Below are 21,870 nucleotides of genomic sequence, written 5' to 3' on the forward strand. Positions count from 1 at the left end.
ACACATGTCATCGGTTCCCAATTACGCAGATCGATGCTCATGTTGTTGATCGCTGGATGGTCTGGTCCAGACTCGATTATCTACAGACCGCCGCCATATACCTGGAATAGTGCGGCGAAAAGCTAAAATCACTCACTCACTCACTGTAGTAAAATCATTAAACTTCAACAATTTCATGACACAAACGATAGCAGAGAAACAATTCCCACCCAAGCACCGGGAAGTTAAAAACTGCTGCGAATAACAACGGAGTTAATTCTGACGAATCACATCCCTCGGTTAACAATGAGTCATGTAAATATTTCATCGAAATGGATTGGCAAACACGACACTTTGTCCACGACTGGTTGACGGTAAGGAAGCTCGTGTCGTGGGTATGTGTTCTCGTGTCTAAGTAAGTACGTACCTTCGGACAGATGCTCTGGGAACAGACGAACGCGCACTCAGCTAGTTATAACCGGTATGTAGACAGCTGTCATATTTGCATGGTTACAACGGTATACTTACACTGACGTTTTGTCTTTGTCGCTGAATATGTCTTAAAAAGTAGAGGATTTTCGTTTTTTATAATTTACGATTAAAGATATTTAGGAGATTTGTTGGAGTCAATCAGTGTTGATATGATATTATTGAATGTTTGAGAGTACATCACCATTTGCACTTCCTTACAACCGTGGTTATTTGGAATGTAGTCGCTTTTGAAAGATTATTGGCGTATGGCATATAATTTGCATGTATACGATTTTCATTTTAAAACAAACGACTAGAAACAAACACTAACAAATGTGTGATGCAAGATGAGTGTCAAAATTAATGTTCTAAGTGATCTCTCGATCTTCTTGAAAAAACGTCAAATTCAAGAATGGGACCCGATGTACGTTGTGCACATAGGTATTATGTGATGTGTTTAAGGGTGGTAATAAAGGGAATTGGTGATGCGTTCATAAGATGTCTCTTCTTGAAACGTTTGTTAACATTTACACTTCCTATCCAAATTGAAAGTTCATGATGCTCGACTTTTGTATATATGTATGTGACAAAATATGTATACGAATTTTGAGGACCGAGGAAGGGCAGGTTGTACACGGGTATCGGCTACAGGTTTCACTCTCTTTATACTTTATTTTTCTTGTGGTACAAAAATAAATAAATAAAATAAAAAATAAGAAAAAAATAATAAAAATAAAAAAACCCCTACGTCGTGCCGCGAAAGAAGAGTAAGCGACATACACTGTAGACAGTGAAGACGTTAGATTTGCAATTAAACATCACTAAGCAAGAGTGTTTACCTGTTTAATATTCATGGAAACAGAAATAAATCGTTTTCAGTTTTAAAGAAACCTCAGTGTATTTGGAATTTCAGAACCTGAGGAAAAGTAGACGTGCTTTAATTAGGGCGTCAGCATTGAGAAAAGTACTAATCGACCGGGAAATACTGCGGTTCGGCGACTGTGAGATAAACGGTGTACTGTGTTCGAAAGCATACCGGAGGTATAGGGACTTGAAAGCACTCTACATTCCATACTTCGGTTTGTCACAGTGAAGGAAATACGTTGTTGGTTTGTGGGATATGTAGGTTGTCGCTTAGAGCAGGATTCATGCTTGTGACACTTGTCAGCTATTTGAGGTACACATGCATTGGAAGAACGCTGAACATATAGAGAAACGTAGGTTAATGCGTAGTCTTTCAGAATGTAATATTGCCATTGGAATTCACTCCCTTTAAATTAAAATGGAGCCCCTTTGAGATTCAGAGACTGGGCCTGTAGAAAATGTATAGTTGATAAAGTTGCTATAACATTACGGGGATATTGGGTAGATTAGTGACTGAAGTGTTTGTTCGTCACGCTGAAGACCCAGGTTCGATTCTCCACATGGGAGATTTCTGGTGTCCCTCCCCGTCATGTTGCTGGAATATTGCTAAAGGAGGCGTACGACCATACTCACGTACACCCAGTAACATCAAAGGGCTGAGCGAAAGGGAAAGTAATACAGCAACGGCGACAAAGAAATATGTTAGGTTCAACGGTTTTAACTGAGACTAATATGCTATAAAAGGCAGGTGCGGCGTTCCGTGAATTATGCTTTCTGGCAAAATAATGCATGGCTTAATGCTCTATGGTGATGAATTTGATACCGGTATCACAGGCGAGTGTCATGCATCATATCCATGAGTAACCCGATGAGGAACTTATTTTCATCTGTTTCACATTGGTCGTAAGATATAATCAAAGAAATGCAAAATAAATATGGATTCGCTTTCGGCCGCATTATTCGAGTATGTCGCCAGTTCTGCAGAACACTGCACGGTCTCGATGCGCATACCGTTCCTAGCCCTACGACATTCGTAGACCTATGATTAAGTGCAGAGTTACGACAGATCGTAACGTTACGAACGCCTTGCGGATCGGGACCCCGGGGCCTAGGCTACTGCAGTGAGTGACCTGATCGATTTTGTCGCAATACCTATGACATCAGACACCGTTTTGCCTAACACAGATTTAGTTTTATATGACGTGTCTTCAATACCTGGGATATAGCTGAATGCAGCGCAAAACAGCACCCATTCAGCTGTAACTGTTATCAGGTTTTACAGATTAAAAAATGTATTCATCAGAGAAAGGTCGGTGGTCCTGGCACAGTCAGGCTGGTAAGACTTAGCATCAGCTGAGGTACCCTTACTCACTCTCAATAATATTATTATTATTCTTATTTTGCAGATGATGAACGCCAGTATGATGTCCCCATCACCTCTTCTAGTCAACTGTTCAGAACCCGTATGTAATTCGTCCATGACCGAAGTGGACCATGAGCTACTGATGCAAGAAAACGACAGACATGCACTTCAGTACATTCCGGTAATGATCTACGTTGCCATGCTTATGGTCACCGGCGTCTTTGGTAACGGCCTTGTTGTCTACGTCTATCGACGTCGCTTCAAGAAGACATCTTCCAATTACTTCATCCTAACGATGGCCATTTTTGACCTTGTCGCCTGCCTGGTGGGAATGCCGACCGAGATCTACGATCTTCGTTATCCATATGCTTTCTACAGTTCGTCAGGATGCAAGATCTTCCGGTTTGCCGAGACGTTTTCAATATACGGGTCGGCGTGTGTCCTGCTTGAAATAGCCTTTGACCGTTACTTTAAAATCTGTCGTCCGTTAATGGTGATCAGCTTGTTTAAGATCAAGATGTTGTGTATTCTAGCAGCAGTTATGGCACTTGTTCTTTCGGCGCCCGCAGCAGTCATCTTCGGCATCAGCCATCCCATTATCCCCAACACAAACATCCTGGGCTACGACTGCTCCATCGACAAGGACTACAAGAACAAGGTGTTCCAGATCGTGTACTATGGAGTTCTCATGCTGATCTTCGTGGCGTTTCTCCTCATCCTGACGGTCCTCTACATCCGGATCTGGATGGAGATACGGAGCCGACAGAAGATGGTTATCGGAGACCAGATCTCCAAACCGACGGAAGAAGTACATGAACGCAAGAAGATGCGGGTCAAATATCTTCCAAGTGTCAGTGACGAGGACTCTTGCTCCAACAGCAACGGCCACACCGTCTCCGCCACACAAACAGTACGATCCCGTTTCGCAAGCTTGTCCACGTACGCCTCCAAACTCCACGTAAGCCGTACGACAATCGTACTTTTCGCCGTCACTGTAGCCTTCCTTATAAGCTATTTGCCCGCTATTGTCATAATGATTATAAGATCTGTGGACAAAAGTATTGAAGAGACTCAGAGCACCACTGCCGCCGTTACAAGCAAGCTCTTCTCCAAGTTCTTTCTCATCAATAACGCCATCAATCCAATCATCTACAGTTTCTTGAACATTAACTTCAGACGCCAGGCGAAGATAGCGATCAAGAAGCTTCTGTGTTGTGAAAGAAGGAGAAGGAGATATCCCCAGAAATGTGACTCTGACAGAAGCACGAAGAAAGAAATGATCCCTATTGACTGTTGACTGTCATGTAGCTTTTAGTGTATCAAACCCGACTATAGCATACCCCGCTAGACCGGCCCCCTCACTTTCTGGGCGATCGTTGTTGGTCATGTCTCTACGTATAAGAGGACTTTAACGGACACCTACTAAGACGGACGATTTCATGGGAGGGCAATGTAGTTCTGATTAAGGGGGTTTTGCTATTAACGAGGGTTCGCTGTATACAACCCACGACGGAGGTGGCTGGCCCATCTGCTCTCATTCCTATAGTACATATGCTTGTATCTGCTTAGAATACCTTGTGGGTGTATTTTTATGAAAATTAACGATTGTGTGATATGTGTCAAAATATCGTATGCCACAAAGGAAACATCCATCTTTTGTTAAGAATATTTTCGTCCCATATACTGTGCTGCGGATGGCCCTTTCCTTTAAGGCTATTCGCTTGGTGGGACTGTTAGTTGTGCCAGAAACACATGACACTAGGTTCGAACCCCTGATCTATTGTTTTGTCACCCACCATACTAGACGTTACATCAAAGTGAAGTCATCACTTCAAGTCCACTCCCTCACCAGGTGTACAACATGAAATACGATTCCAACTCAACCACCAACTCATATACCCTACGTTGAAACTGTTTATCTGTCAATTCAAACAGCTGAAAATTACGTAGATTTAATAGAGATATTTTTCACATGAATTCTGTCTCCTGTATTTTCACGCTTTTTCGGATTCTCTCCCAGCCCCCATTTTAACATGGATTGAGGTATCGATGGTGGTCTTTATGGTAGAGTATATACGAAACACCACACTGAAAATATGTGCATGTTCTTATATCACGTTGTAGACATTAAAATAATCATTTTCGATCCTGATTGTTTAGGGTTTCTTCCTTATAAGTTTGAAAGATGAAAAAAATGGGACCGTTCATAAGAATCATTTTCAAACATAAAGGTAAATAGTCACGAAACTCATCCTGCATATATTTATTTCCCGGGAGACAAACATTGCGAAGCGTCAGTGTCTTCAATACAGTGGATGGAGTTTAGACGTAGTATTAGTCACATGTGTCCGCTGGTCGGAACTTGTCGTGACGTCGGTGTAAGCTCGACTCCGTCTCCTATGTGTTAGTAAACTAATATCAATCAGGATATGGGCCGTAATTTCGAGTTCGGGAGGAGTAATCAGTTCGTCCTTTCGCAATCCTTAACCCAGATTCAGTACAAATTGATCCAAAACTAGAACCATCTTAACGACGGATCAGTATTATAACTTTCATTTTTTACTGACGCTGCGAGTGACATTAAACATTTCTAACATTCCTATTACATTTCAGAAAAAAAATGTTTGATGTAAGATAAAGAAATGGATATTTTTCTCATCCCGTCGACGTACACCAAAGAATAAATATGCGTAATTTGACAAGTTAAAAAATGTAGTAGTATTACTGACAGGATCGAAGAAGGATGATTTTGACGATCAGGGGGACACGTTGAGTTAAGTTAATAGCCACGGATAGGCATCAGTCAGGGTGACCGAATAAGTCTGCTGGTATTTAGTTACTTTGTGACTTATGGCAACAACTGTATTAATTTTGTTGAGTAAATGATGGTCTTTCCGAGAAAACAAATAAATCACTGTTCATCTGTGTCAAAATATTTGATAATGACTTAATAATTAATAAAAGAGATGGTAGCTTTACAAATAAGTAAAGAAACAAACACAGATTTTAAACATTTTGATTATTCTGAACATAATATATGCGTCACTGTCGTAAGAAATTAGTATCTACTTACGTATTGGTACCTATTGGTATCTATCAGCTGTGGTCATTTGTAGTATTTTTTAATCAGCTGTAGTTAGCTCTGTCTGATGTGAAGAAATATCGATGTAAATGTTACGTTTGTCAGATTTCATGACGTTAACAAGATTTCACTTGTTAATGTTTTATCAGTGTAAATATCTGTCCGTGTAATACGATTTCACTTGTTATTTATGTGTTGTGTACATACTAACATTATGAGAGTGCTTTATGGTTTGTGTCGCCATATATTTGATGCTTTCTGGATCTGTGTTATTTCTAGCATTGTGTGTTTCCATGTTGCTTGTTTATTGTTGTTTGCGGGCCAAACTAGCGACGGATCTCACGTGCGTTATGTATGTTAATGTGAGGACACTAACCTCAGCTCAGTAACCTTGGAAGCGCCTACTCGCTGTTTAAAATGACTTATCTCCCTTTGTAGAAATGGTTTGTTCTTCCGGTTCCGCAACATCCTGGTACTGTCAGTGTGTATATTGCCAGTTTGTATTGTGTTTCGATAGTTGATATTTTCGAGAGGTATCAGCGTAACAACTGCTGTAGATGTATTTTTGTGTAACCCAGTCTGAATCCAATATCTGTTTGGTATTAGATCAATGTGCCTGTTTTTCTGATCATTTTCCTTCGATCATCTTCAACACTTCCTAAAGCGGCGTTAAACTCAATTCATTCACTCTCTCAATATTACGCCAACAGTGCCTGTGAGAACCAGAAGAAAATTAAAACTTTGATGAAAACCGCTGAAAGCAAAAAGCTTTTGGTATAATTCTATTTTTTAAGTCTAGATGTTTGAAAAGAATTGAAAATAATGTTCATTATGACGTTCTTCCCCGTCATCTCTCATGTTTTTTGTGTGTTTTTTTAAAAATAAAAACATATTATTTTTAAGAAATAGCAGCAAGAGTCTTTGAAGCAATAGATTTTGTGCGTAAGTTGGATTTGTCAGTAAGGTGGAAGTTTATATGTATATATGAGTGCTGTTTTGTTAAGATATATGAATTTCGGTATTCGGTAGGGTATTTGCTACCACTCGCCTGTACGGAACTAGCCGAAGATAGTAGACGAAACATTTAGAAAGCCTGACCAATATATCGTGAATTTGCATGTGTTCTACGTTTACTGTTTATCAGTATTGTTAAATATTATGTCGTGTTTTGGACAATGTAGATATGTGCGCTATTGTTGATGTCCATTAATACCTTGCATTGGAAGAGTATTGTATTGTATTGTGTTTATAGACTTTTCATTTCTTCATCGCCATTACCACCGGCCATTGAAGTTTGGCTGCTCATTTTGTTTCAACAGAAACTGGGTTTCCGTCTACTGTATGATGTACCTCTAAACCAGTGCGATTTCATCAGAAAATAACGGGAAATATCATTGCATATACAGCGTGTCTTGTTTTCAACAGTGTTGAGAATGATTTCATTTAAATGGTGACCCTAGTATGTATAGTTTCAGATTCTGTATCAAATAAGAAACGCCATTGTTTTCATCATCTCGTTGTCTTGTGAAGTTTTGAAATAAATAAACTTTTTTCGTTGCAATCCTGTTTATTGATCATGAATCAGCCCCATGTAATGTTCAACGTGAATTTGACGTGCCTCAAATTATGCCTCACTGTTTATCAGACCACGTGTTACTTGGATATCCAAGACAGTTCACATCTTACACATCCACTTCGTATCCATGGAGAACTGTTATTGACACGACGATAAGTCATATGATAATCTCCCGCAAAGTAACTGGGTGCCAGAACATTTGCTGACGCCACTGAAAAAGGTTTAGTATCGAAATGACACTTTCTGTTTCAATAGTTCAATTGTTTCCAAACTGGAAGTGATGTCGTCAGACCGAGTATGTGCATATGCTGTCAAGTTTATATCTGATCAAAGTTGTTAGATGTAGGTAGCTTTCCGTTTTAATTTCGGTTAAAGTCCAATACCCCGTTACCACATCGGCTTGAAAACAACAAATATAAGTTGTGTATTAACAAGCATGTATAAAACTGCTGCAAAGCATTTTCAGTGGAAATACCGCTGGCAATTGAATATAACTTCAAATGGAATAAAAGCAGACAAATGCCAGTGCAGCTGAATATGAAATCTGTGATTATAGCATTTAAGAACGTGATGATAGTATTCATCTAGCAGCAACGTAAGTAGGTCACAGTACTTAGTACTCCCGGTGATAACTTACTCCGATCTAGTAAGGGCATATTTCGCAGTCGCTGAATTTGGAACCAGACTTGGTTCTTGAATATATACCTGTCACTGGAAATCTGGTACGGGAAGTAAGCTGGGCTCCGTCTCGTATATGACAAGTTGGCGCGCAAATGGAACCAAAAACCACCATACTACCAGAAGTAGAGACTTACCGGCCCCATATTCATGGTGTAAAATAATCGCCACGCAACTGCTGTTGGTGATGTTATATGAGATGTAAAAGGAATGCACTGATCCTCTATATGCAGTGTACTAGGTTACGGGTTGATAGACTAAGCCTACTACTTACAAACCAATCATGATTCCCAGTCATAAAATTACAATCAGCACATCACCGCTACAACTGAATCTAAACAGAAACAGTTAATACAGTTTCAACAGTGTTTTCCAATGAATAGCACAACCAACTCCTCCCATATGACATGCATTTCCGTAACCGGAAGTGATGACAACCAACTGTGTGCGTAACGTTCTGATTCATAAATCTAGATTAACTGGACTTACTATATTTTCCTTAAAACGTAAGGGGCGGTGACTTTCGCGGTAAATGTGTGAAGCCTATTAACTCGCTGTAAAACTACTGGAACACCACTTAAACCGGAAATAACGTCATTAACCCAGAAGTGAGTATGCAGTGACCTTATTTCAGCGAGAGGCATATTAAATGCTTGTACTGCAGTAGAAAAAACGAGATTATCTATCGGTTCAAAATGAAACATGCACAGGTTTTGGACGTGAAACTATGGAATTCAGGTAAAGGTGGAGATTGTTTTGCTGTCTCGGTTTCTGCATCTTTTTGAGTGTGACTTCCGCCCGTACCTCCCTCGAGAAAAGATTATTTGAGTGGGACTTTCAGACGGTGGATATGTATGTTCTGATAAAAATTAAAAAAAAACATGTTAAAACTCATGCTTATATTCACGTAATATGATTTGACAGGAATGGTGGGATACGTTCCTGCTTTTGAACAGTTACCTCCGCAGGGGTAAGTCAGTGCGATAAGACTACCTGCGACAGCTGAAAGTGTTACAGCTGAAGCTTGAAAGTGTTACAGCTGAGTTTTCAGTTCATAACGTCCGCGCAAGAGGGAGGGAGGTATCTTTGTTATAGTACTATTCGTTAGAGAAAAAAACCCAAAGAGGGCGTAGCGTCATTCGAACAACATAATTTCATACAATGCACCTGTGCATTATTGATGGAGTAATCATTATTTGTAATGAAGGAATCTTAGGAATGCTGTTTATAGCCGCAGTTTGTATTCACATTTATATCACGGACACCCGTAAAACTAATGTGGACCAATTAAGCCAGTAGCTGACATCATGGCCATCGAGCAAACCATCAAGAGCAAAGCAGACAAAAGTCCAGTCATGGAGCCCCGCCATCCACTTCATTAGACATTTGATGACAACTACGGGCCTAACACATTTGGCTTCCATGGCACATCGCGAGCCGGATACACGTTTCTCAGGATTTATTACAAAACAGTTACATCAGTTCGAATGATAAAAATCGCGGGTTAAATGACTATGAATCTGATATATAATAACAAATGAGAACGATCAGTCATGCCACCTAATGTTGCACCCATCGATACGCTTGTGAGTAAGTGAGTTTACTTTTACACAGCTTTTAGCAATATTCCAGCGATATCAAGGGGCAGACAAGAAATGGGCTTCACATATTGTATACCTGTGGGGACTTGAACCCGGGTGTTCAGCGTGACGAGCGAACGCTTTAACCACTAGGCTACCCCACCATATCGGAGGCGGTGGGATGGCCACGTGGCACGCCAAAAACCCGTAAAGCCCATTTGTGATGTCCGTTGATATTGCCGCTAAGCGACGTAAACCCACACTCACTCACGACTTAAACTGATCAACAACTGATCACACGTGAGAGGACATCGACTCGGTGTCAGTCTACCGTGGGTGTTCATGTCACACTGCGACAAGGTTTCACTTGACGCACAATTCCTGCCTATTTGACTCAACAATTTGTAAAATATTCCCAAAATATTAGTCACAGCTGTCGCAATTGGTTTTGGAAATCTAAATAACTCCAAAAAATATATATACAATAATCATGCACTACATCATGGCACAAAGTCACAAATTATGCTTTTACAAACTTTGGGTTAATTTTAGAATTAATAATAGAAATTGTACATTGATATAACATGTTCATGCCTCACAAATTTTGAAAATGCCTTGCAAAAACATTTACTGCGAGTCACAACTTATCAAAGTCGATGGAAAGCTCTGATGCGGCGTGGAACAACAGTGTAAACCCTGTATACATCTTGGATTGTACTCGTTTCTTGACAAGAGATCTAGAGGTAAGTGCCCGCGATCCGGAAGTTAGAACGCTGCATTTACTTGAAAGATGAATCAGATTCTCATTAATAAAACCAGGTCTGTTACAACGTTACGACACATCCTCGCGTTATGACAACAAGCGGTGAATCACACTGATCTGCCAATCAGCGTCGAGGCTTTTCAGTTACCAGTTACGATAAGTTGTGTAACCACACGTAACTTTCTCCACCCAATGACCGTGCTGTAGAGGGCTACACTAGGGCGAGCCCTTATCTTCAACATGTCTTACGTATGCAGTTATATTACATATTAGCAAACATAAATTTATTCTTGTTTTTTTCAAGTCATACTTTTGTCCGGTTTTGAAAACACTCGAATCGATATATTGGTGCGTGGTGTACATTTAATTAATATACTTTAAAACTATGTCTATGTTCAATTAAAGATCAATGAATGCCCTTTAATTTGGATTTGGTTTTATTTGTATATACAAAGTATTTCAGAAGTTATTACAAGTTTCATAAATACCTGTTTGTATAATTTTGCACGCCTTGTCATGGAAACATTTTGGTTAGTATTGTCAATATCCATTTTATGGGAACAGCAATATGGGAACTGAAAATTCACTAGACATGCTCGTCGTTTACATGGCTGTTCTAATAGAAAGTTACCCCCTCTAATAAATTAAAAATTTTAGTCGGGTATCAACAGTTGTGAGACAAATCATTACAACTGGTCTGTCGATATCAGGTAGCTGTGCACAATCTGGTTTTGTGCAATCATCAGATTTTGTGTTATTGAGCAAGTCATCTGTCTCAAATGAAATGAAACGGACAGTAGTTAGCCTGATACAGCTCCATCTTTACACTTTACACGAGCTGATAACCATGTAATGCTAATTTTCCTTAATATCTCTTACCTAAACGATCTGTGATATCATACTTTGTCATGTGCTTCACTAAGCAATATTACCAGTGAACATCCTTGGTCTTCAGCTCAATCACTCGAATTGTTTACAGCATGATTAGATGAGCAGTGCGTTATCCCCTAAAGACATCTTACTGACGCGGGGGAATAAGAGTTATTGTTCTCGCCTAACACGTACCCCTAACATAATAAGGGGTAGTGGGTTAAAGTCTGATGTTGAATGCAACCTATGTGCAGGATTATGCCCCAGAGTGGCACAAAACAACATTCACTTACCCGCTCACTCATTATGACACGATCTGGCCAAGATTTTCTCAGAGTGAACTAAGCACTCCGAAAATCAGATTCCAGTACCTCCACCAGGAGTATTGATTGAGGAAACCTCAATAATTGAAAAACTGAAAGAAAAACAACAGATTAACAACATGAGCATCGATCTACAGAACTGGGAACCGATGACATGTGTCAATCAAGTCTGGGAGCAAGACCACGTTAGTCGCCTTTAACATTGGTTGCTAAGTTCAATTCTAACCAGGATCTTCACAGGATGAAGCTCCCTTGTGATCGTTGTTTGAAAGAATGGACAGTTCTGCTATCTGAAACCGTTCCAAATATTCAGATTTGTAGACCGCTGTTGCTTATATCTTCAGGAATGGGTGTGACGACGTTCTGGGCGAATTTGCCAATGTGATATACACACTTCGCATAGTTGTTTTACCTCGAGAATTGAAACACCAAGAGTCCTTTCACAAGGTCTTTCATCTGCGTCATTGATGTATTACTGGCACTGAGACTACAGAACATTTTGTGTCCATATAAGACAAAATGTTATGGATATGAACTTCCTCTATATTGTTTACACAACGTTTCTGGGCTATTTCTTGCCCCTTCGTCAAGAACCTCATTTTGTGTCCATAATATGTGTTAGTTCACAACTTAGGTGTCATCCTTGTGTTTATAAAATTACATAAAATATGCATTTTTTAACTCAGCAATCTTTTCCAGAGCCTGTGTGTTTCTTTTTTAAAAGAATGAAAGAGGACCTTTCGTCCTATATTAAGTCATGTATGAAATCAGGTCATCGTCGCTCTGTAATTAGGCTTACAGCCATATTTAATACATCATGAAAATATATTTGTTTTTCTGACTGTCCTGAATCAATCAAATTCAAAAGTCAAACGTCATTTATTAAAATCTTTGTTTATTTTTTTACAAAACCCATATCAATTTCACTTTCCTGAAAATCTCAAGATTCACCTGCCCACATAGTTTTGGTCAGTATCCACTAAACAATTCAACTACTCACCGGTAAATACGGTAATTATACCGATTTGCATCGAACAATGAACTTGGGAACCTCACCGAAAGCTGGAAATCTTTTTGACGGGGGAGTTATCTCCCTTCAAGATATCAGTATTTATTCATGATATCTGTATAAGATTACAAGATGCCATTAAGAACATGGAGATTTATATCTGTAAATCATATTGTTACACCTTCAACCTGTTTTACGATATCAGCAATGCATTTGAAAATATCATTAATATGCTTCCTCAAATCCGTGAATATCATTGCAGATATCTGTGATTATCTCTGCTAGAGATATCTGAAATTTATACAAGATATCTCCAATTCGGGATATCTCTAATTTAATTCCAGATATCGTTAAAACATTTAAAAATATCAGTAATTTTGAACTAAATGTGGAAAAGGCTTGCCATACGGGTAGCTGAATGCACTAAAGTCAGTGATATCTTCCTCTGTACCAAGGGTTCCGTAGACATCTTCTGCCGTGCCGATAGTACGTGTCATTAGGACAATGACTCAAACACTCGCCGTCCAGTTCGAAATCCTTGCACGTCTGGGAGAAACAGGAGGAAGACGAAACATGGATGTAAATCAGTTTCAATGGACAATAAACCTTCATTTTTTAAAATTCTAATTCAGTGGTTCAGTGACTCCAGAATCAAATTGTTTTATAACGGTTTTGTGGCTCCATCAAGAACCAAAATTACATTGAATCTCTTACAGTTTCAGGTGGTTGGTTGTCTTACACCCTACTCGGCAATATTCCAGCTATATGGCGGCGTAAATGATAGATCAGACAATCCAGTGATCAACATTATGAGCATCGAAGTACGCAGTTGGGATACAGTTGTGCCCACCAAGTGAGCAAGCCTGACCTCCCGATCCCGAGTTGCTGAAGACAAGTTCTAACCGGGATCTTGTAAAGATTAGTGTAATGAGTTCGATAAATGATGAAACTCAGTAAAAATGGTGAATTATTGACAAAACGTTACACCAAAACGCAAGCATGTTCGATACTTGCACATGTTTTTCCAACAGTTTGATGCATAATTCGCGTGCAGTTTATCTGCGTAAGGTTTGTAGTTGGTTCCCAAGGTTAGTGGAGAAATTCATCTTCAAATTCACATTGGCGCAGTGGCCATTTTCATCAAACGCATTTTTGTCTTAGTTCATTGACTATGTCTCTTTATATTCGTTCTGAGACCAATTCACATCAAACATTGTTTTTCAATGATTTTTTGACCGATTCGTGAAACACATCGTGGGCAATAAACACTGCATGCTTTGCTCCTCTGCATCCCATGACATACTGGAGGTGAGAGTACCTACACCCCGGGTTCCGACGAGCAACACTTACTAGTGACATCCCCACGGTCTTACCTCACACTGGTAGGGGGATGGTCCCCAGCACCCCCCGGCACACTGATGGTGACAGCATCCAACTCCGTACCAGTAGCATCTCCGAGGGCAGTGGGAGGGACACACATCTACGAACACGACAGTTTCGTGAACGTCAAACTGTCAGATACTGTGATTCTCCGTGCAACATTTAGTTGAATTCTATGAAAAATTCTGCGAGAAATCTGTAGCATTGTGTTTTGAGCGTTGTATGTCCACTGAATTGTTACATTTCAATAAATGCACGTTATTTGTTCTTGACTAGACGACAGTTGTGTATGTTCCCAAGGGAATTGAAACTGAAAATAAGATGTGCTGTTGTGATGGGCATCCAGTGATTGAAGGAAAACAAAGCGCCTCAGAGCTTTAAACAGGATATCTGCGCTATACAAAGGAACATGAATGTGTTTCTATGAATGTGTGCGTGTGAGTGCGCGCGTACGTGTGTGCACTAATTATAAGGTAATCGCAATTCTTACGACATTATTGGCGTTAAGGTTTCTTAGTACAATGGCATGTAGAGCGGTATACAAAGGAGAAAGAAACAGAATTAATAAAAACAGATCATATAAATTGAAATAAGACGGAAGACCCCGTGAATGAGTGATGCTCACACACAGATCCCGATCGTTACACTGCCCAATGAAACCCTCTATCTGACGGTGATGACATTACATGTTCCCCATCCGTGGTAACACACGAATAATAACAGTACAGCGATACGTGTGTGAATGTCAAAGGCTGAAGTTGTGACAGATATGACAAAACAGAGCAATGGCAATAAATTAGGTGCTATTGTCATACCACAAACTAACTACGCACCAGAAGGCAATTGCGAAATTGGATGGAGCATTATACGTATATGGTATTGCCGTGTGATGTGCCAGATTTGAATCCCGCAAGGACGGGTGGTATGTGTTAGATACAACATTGCACGAATCTCATAGATCCGATTTCATTTAATCATCATCGAACGATATAACAAACCTATAATATCGGTTTGGCAAAGGACTACCATGCAGAATATTTCCAATCACGGCTAATAAATACTCGAAAAGAAAGAATAAATAGTAAAAAAGAGATGAATTTCAGTTTGAAAACCTCACCACGTGCATGCTCGTTTCGAAAAACATTTAAACTAAAGAAAAAACCCCAAAAAAGCAACAACAAAATAACCCAACAAAAAAACCGACCACGCACACACCCCACCCCCCCAAAAAAAACAAAAACAAAACAAAACAAAAAAAACAAACAAACAAACAAAAACAAAAACAAAAAACAACAACAAAAAAACAAAACAAAAAAAACGAAACAAAAACAAACAACCCCCCCAAAAACATAAGTAACTAGAAGTTTTGGTTCAACCCCCTACTAAATTCATTTTTCAACCAAAAAATAATGATAAAAAAACCAAAAAAACGAGAAATTTCGATTTACCGAAGTGGCATCATAAGACTTCCGTCACAATCTGTTCTGTCCTTACCATAATAACGGGCGACGGGGTGATCATGCTGAATGGTGACAGTCCCGGGATACCTGCTTTCCCTGCCTCGTACAATCTGGTCCCAGTCTCTTGTTATCTCTATCCAAATGTCCGGAAGATTTTGAAGAACGATAACCTTTCCATTTGTGATCTCTGAAAAGTAAGGTGTAATTTCAGCACAGTCAGTCATTACCATTACAGCGAGTGAGTGAGTATGGTTTTCACACATTGTACCCATGTAGGGAGTCGTTTTTCTTTGACGCAATGCCAGGAAGGGTAACAATGGTGATTACCATTTTCCAGCGTGTGATCAGTTGTTGATCAATTAGTGTCTTGGATGAGTATGGTTTTACATCGCTTAGTGGCAATATCAACGGACACCACAAATGGGCTTCACGGGTCTTTGACGTGCCATGTGGCCATCCCACCGCCTCCAATATTCAAGTTCACAGGTGTACTCATATCTGGTGTCCCCCGCTGGCATATTGTTGGAACACTGCTAAAGCTTATCTCACTCATTCATTGAACAGGGCGAACTACGTCGCGAATAGTGCGCGTCATTATAAGATGTTCACTGGTCGTGACGGGGACATAGGTTGATGTACCATCTATGTTTGCATATGTTCCCGAAGGGCAAGGGGAACATAAATAAAGATACAGGTATATCAACCCATGGGTTCTTAGGTCCAGGTAACAGAATTTAGAAACTGTTTGAAGCACGGCTACTGGATCATAAAAAGGAGTACCGGAGTCAGGCAGCAGCCCAAACACTACTAGCACGAAGTACCAAAGGAATTCCCACACTTTGGCATCTCCAGGGGTAACATTATAAGTTGTTCTTTGGTCACGAGGGGGACATGGGTTCATGTAAACTCGATGTTTGTTTATGTTCCCTGAGCCCTTCGGGCTGTACATCAACCCATGTGCCCCGAGGGACCAGTGAACAAGGTATTTATCTTACCGAACACCTCAATGTTAATTTTGAACTGTTTGAAGCATGGATATTGGATCGCACACTTCAGCCAACATGCTTGAATCAAACGATTCGAATCTTGCACCTTTTTCGTTCAGGTATTGTCTTAAAGACGCCGCAGTTACACTTCTAAATATTTATAGGGACTAAACTGAAAGTTTTGTCAAAATGTATTCATTGGAATGCGAGGCAAATCTTTTCTTATTTCACTTCCATCCATTTGCATTCTCAAAACATCGGTAATTTACGTGCATCATGCCATGTCAAAACATTGAGTACAGAACAGTCTCGTTTCCTGTTTACTGGGTTCCGTCCTACTGCGCAACTGAGTGCGATAACCAGTCCAGAATTTGAGACTAACACATATAAATGGGTACATAAATATTAATCAGTATGATCTGATACGTCTAAGCACTTGTATATTGCAACACTACTCTCCTTCTAATCCTAGCAAAACACGCCGTACAGCGAGCTCTGACGAACGGAAACCTGATAATCGTGGAAATCTCAATACCAGGCTCTGCCGCTGGAAAGCTTTGGCGTTCTGAGCGCAAAAAGCATGTAGCACGTGTAACCAGTGAGCTAGATGCATTGTGAATCATTTTACGACCTCATCAAACGGCGCAGTCTCTGATTTCTTAGTTAAGGTATGCTGCCTAAACCTCGACATTAAATATAGAAATATAGTGTTATTAAAGTGTGTAGATACCATTTTCTCATGAAACAAGGAATTGGAATTCAGTGTAACCAGAGTTGTTTGTGGTGTCTCTTTTCACTTTCACACGACATAATTCGGATCGGCTGGAAAGTACGTCCTTGTCTGAATAGATTAATAAAACTCATGTTTCGGTATGTAATTCAATGTTATTCAAGATGAAGAAGTACTACCAATGTACCTCTAACCAGTCAGAAAGCCACATTTATGTGTGAGGTAAGATAAAGTAATATGTCACTCGCTTGTAACCGTGCTCTTTCATCTGCCAGGTTGATCGAATTGCATTCGATTCCACGAAAGTGCAAGGCAGCTCGCTGCATATTGACACGTACACATATTGCACACAATTGTATTGCTGCCTCGTCAGCAGTTTGGATGTCATTCAAATCATACCATGACATAAAGTCGCAGTGACGTCACAGACGAGCAGTTCCAGATGCTCCCATGGGAACCAGCTGAAACGGTCAGCCGATGACACTTCGTTGCTGCAGCTGTACTCGATGTAAATGAGTGTAGACAGTAAAACCATATGGGCCTTTTAAAGCATGGGAATATAACGCCTTCGGTTCCATATAAATTCCATATAAATACTCAATAACATCCGGAAATGAGCCAACACATGATGTATATCTCCCAAGTGTCATAGCTAAACGTAGAATCCTTCGATTTACCTTTCAACCGGGGAAGTCGTACTGCCGTAAAGTTGGTGAGCAGCACAGCCAGCCCGTAGTGGTCGTCACGAAACGTGAATGTCGAGTTGCCCCTGATCACTTCAAGACTGGGCAGGTTCAGCTCAAAGTATCCATCTACAACCGCGATCAGGACATAGCCTCGGACGTACCGTATGTTACGCAGGAAGTTTAGATCGTAGTTGATGTTGTCGTCGGTAAGCCACGTGATGATGAGGTTGCCGTCCACGTAGGTACAGTTGGTGTATGTCTGTATCATATCTCTGTACCACCAGCTCGGAGAGCCGGATGTGGACAGCTGCATGGAGGATCGTCCACCAGAACACACTGCAAGGAGTAATTCAGTAATGAGTGAGTGACTGTGCTTTAGTAATAGTAGCAAACATTGTCACTAATCGCGTAAATTATCAGTTCAGTATTAAAAAGTAATGAAAGTGAAGTTTGTGGTTTAAGATGAAGCTAAATGTCAACAAAAGCATCACAAGTTAACCTGCCCCTTCCCAAGATGATACTCTGTATCAGATAGACAATACCGTAGTCAGAAGGCAATACAGCGACTCGTTTATGTTATGTCTCGCTGATTGGGTGAACATATAGGTTATCAAACTCAACTGGATCTTGCGCCTTCAACAGATGAAGCTTGGTGTCAAATATGAAAAAAAAACTAGGGAATGGTTTTTGAGGTACCTCGCTGACAAGTCAAAATCTTCAAAGTGTCGCTGAGACCTTGAAAATTACGTCACAAAACTCGACTTCCCAAGATGAAGCTTGGTGTTGAATATAAAGAAAATCAAAAGAACGCTTCTTGAGATATCTCACTGAGATAGGCGAAGCTTGGTGTCAAATATAAAGGAAATCCAGTAGAGGTTTCTTGAGATATCTCACTGAAAAGGGTAAAATGTTAAAAGTCAGTTTGTAACCTTGAAATGAAGGTTAAGGTCCTGCAGCCTTTCTCATGCTGTGGTGAACGTAGGTAGCAAATATGAGAAAAAGCCTGGTCAACGATTCATAAGATATTCCAATTCGTATGATAATAATAATGATGCAATGTCCTGATCTCTTGGCGCAGATCAGTAGAGTGCCCGAGTTCTCCAATGGGAGCACAGTCCTTCTGACACTCTGGAATGTCAGAATGTAATGCAGAAGACTGCAGTGTTGGAGACATATTCTCCGGAAAGATCTAACTCCACATACAATATGATGAATATCATTCCCAGTCGCATACAACCTAATGGACCCAGTGGATGTAGCCCAAGCTGCCCATGATAGTTACCTATCCCACCGGGTAATCATTTTCTGCTGGGTAAAATAGAGGCAATTTTGATCAAACTTACTTGGCCAGGGTGAGACGACATGTGTCTCTCCAAGCAGCGACAAAACCATGAAAGCCTGTGATGTGCGACTGACAGTCCGCGAGGAAGTGTGGCGGATATGCGTGCTCCTCAGGAAAATTAAAGCAGGTGGCGACGATTGACTTGTTTAGGAACACCTCAAATATGGCGAAAAATTCTTACATCAACACCTTTCTAAGCTGTTCAACCTGGTTATGTCTACACTACAAATCCCACCAAGCTGGCAATGCAGTACCACAAAGGAGGACAAAAAGCCCAATTCTGACCAATATACCTACAGAGTATTCCATCAAACGTTCCTAACAACAAATGGCCTGTCAGAAAGGACACTATCCAGTTCCTTCAACCTACATGATACTATACATCATTATCAACAATATAACGAATCTTTACATGTGGCTTCCCTAGATTCACCAAACACATTTAACTGCATGTGGCACGATGGATTAAAACTAAAGCTATTCAATATCGGTACCTCTGAACGAAAGGTGGTCACTACTTGACTCTATCTACACTGAAATGTTGTGTATAAAACTTGGTTCTGGGAGTTACCGTTACTTCATTTTGCAACTTGGGGTTCGCCAAGGAGGTGTCCTCTCAGCCAGGTTATATCTTCTTTATATAAGCGAACTACTGAGCAACCTAACTTCTTCTAAGAAAGCATCTGTTTTCCTCGACATAAATGCTGGGTGTCCAACGCAAGCAGACGACATGACTATCATCAGTCCAAGGACTCTGTCTCTTCCTGTATGGATCTCCTAGCCCTATGCTTGAATTTGTATCCCGTATCTGTCTCGGTCTGTTTCTATATGTCAATTCATTTTGTTACCTTCTCTGCACCATGTAACTATCCCCTAACTGTCTAGTTCCCTTCGGATGTTTGTGTTTGTTGTACAAATCCGATATTCATTCTTTGTTGTAAATCGTCATTACTGGAGCAAATAAAGACGTATATATGTACACATTCCACCCATTTAGGAACTCGAACCCGGGTCTTCGTCGAGTGGAGCAAACACTTTAACCGCTTGGCTAACACACCGTCCCAGTATAGTAATGAACCCGTGTCAGCTTGTTTTCCACCGCGCTGCAATCAGCAATATCACTGATCTATTGTGGGGTCTTGTATTTGCGACAACTCCGTGGTCGATCAGAACTCGTCCACTTGCGACATTAGAGTTACGATGGTCCCAAACGCCTATACAAACATACGCTACCGTCATTCATTACGATCACTTTGTGCAAGTGAAAATACTCAGAACTCTGGGGATATAATGTGTGGAGCCTGTTTCTGGTGTTCTCCGCCTTGACATTGCTGCAGTATTGCTAAAAGCGGCCTAAAATCATACTAACTCACTCACTCACACAAACACGATTAAGTCATCATTGCCCCATCAGTTTTGTGTAGCTTGCTGTTACATGAATGGAAAAGGTCAACGTGATACCACAACATCTAATAAAATTATATGTAATTTGAATATTTACTGCCACTGAATTGTGCCTTGCCAATTTGTGAAACGCCTTTTTAATCTCAATTTTATGTTGATTTGCAAACATATACTGAATAAAAGACACGCAACTAAGGTTTTGTCAAGTTTTTAAAAGGACATAGCCATGAACGATTTCTTTTTTTTTGAAAACTGCGTTTATTTTGCTGTTGAGTATAGTTGATTTCGTAATACTACCATCTTCTTGCATAACACGTCTTTGTTGAGTTTCGTTGGCGAAAGGGAGAATACATTTGTTCGATACGGAATCAAACACAAACTAGTTATTCGATGGTGCTTTCTTTGATATTCTAGTTTTGGCGAATAACCCTGGTCCACTTATGGTGAAGCCAGTCCCCTACAGTGATATTATTAAAAGCGGCGTAAAACAAAACTCACTCACTCACTCACAAGATGTACATACCGGTATCATTCTCCGTAATGCCCGTGTCGGGGATGTCGTTCGATATCACACCGTCCACACCGTCAGCCGTCGTCGTAACCAACGCCAACACCACAAATGTACCAAGCATCATCGTGACGTACTCAACTCAACGAACACTGTAATGACGAAGAATACAAGCACACTCTATAATATATACGTATTATCGACGGCGACAGTAACCTTTTTATTTACTGTATTATCGTTTCTAGTTCGCAATTATCTAATTAACTGACAAGAACATCCGCTCCGAAATACCAACATCCGGCCTTACAAACATTAGAAAATAGTTTTACATGCTTTTAAAAGGTTAACTGATAATATTTTGATGTGAAACGCTAGGTGGATTTCTTCGCTGAACGAATTACCGAGTTCATCACAATGAGATCGTATGTAATTCGGTTATGAATATTCTCTTGGCAAAGGAAATATGTTTTAAAAAGTGAAATGGTATGTTCTGGGAGTGAAAACACACATACTGTTGTCTGAATGTCATCGAGGTAACGGCAGCTTGCTGCAGCGATACGTACCAGGGGATTTTCATTGTCTAGTGAGGGCTTACTATGTGTTGCGTGACTTACATTGAAAACCCTACCTTCCCTAATCCTGTCACCTCATGAAATCATTACATCCCATCGTACGGGCCTTATAAACATGCACCCATGGGGCCTGTAAGTCTCGCGAGGCGCTACTTCCGGTATTAAGCTGGTTCACGGCTCCCTTTGCGAGTTACAACTTGATCCAAGATTGGGCTCCAGGCAACTTCCGGTGATAAGAGTATTT

General features: G+C 40.3%; 2 protein-coding genes across 2 annotated transcripts; one reads left to right on the plus strand and one right to left on the minus strand.

Annotated features, from left to right (window-relative positions):
• Positions 1–2,679: 2,679 nt before the first annotated feature.
• On the plus strand, positions 2,680–7,320 carry LOC137297032 (orexin receptor type 2-like). Its single transcript, XM_067828982.1, has one exon. The coding sequence runs from the start codon at positions 2,721–2,723 to the stop codon at positions 3,972–3,974; it is 1,254 nt and encodes a 417-aa protein (XP_067685083.1). The 5' UTR covers positions 2,680–2,720; the 3' UTR covers positions 3,975–7,320.
• Positions 7,321–12,424: 5,104 nt separating this feature from the next.
• On the minus strand, positions 12,425–21,238 carry LOC137296573 (epidermal growth factor receptor-like). The gene is made up of 5 exons (XM_067828378.1): positions 21,070–21,238; positions 17,792–18,136; positions 15,433–15,585; positions 13,932–14,038; positions 12,425–13,104 (listed from the first exon to the last, which is right to left on the minus strand). The coding sequence occupies exons 1-5, from the start codon at positions 21,179–21,181 to the stop codon at positions 12,988–12,990; spliced, it is 834 nt and encodes a 277-aa protein (XP_067684479.1). The 5' UTR covers positions 21,182–21,238; the 3' UTR covers positions 12,425–12,987.
• Positions 21,239–21,870: the final 632 nt, after the last annotated feature.

Source organism: Haliotis asinina, chromosome 9 (assembly GCF_037392515.1).
Source record: "Haliotis asinina isolate JCU_RB_2024 chromosome 9, JCU_Hal_asi_v2, whole genome shotgun sequence".
Taxonomy (NCBI): domain Eukaryota; kingdom Metazoa; phylum Mollusca; class Gastropoda; order Lepetellida; family Haliotidae; genus Haliotis; species Haliotis asinina.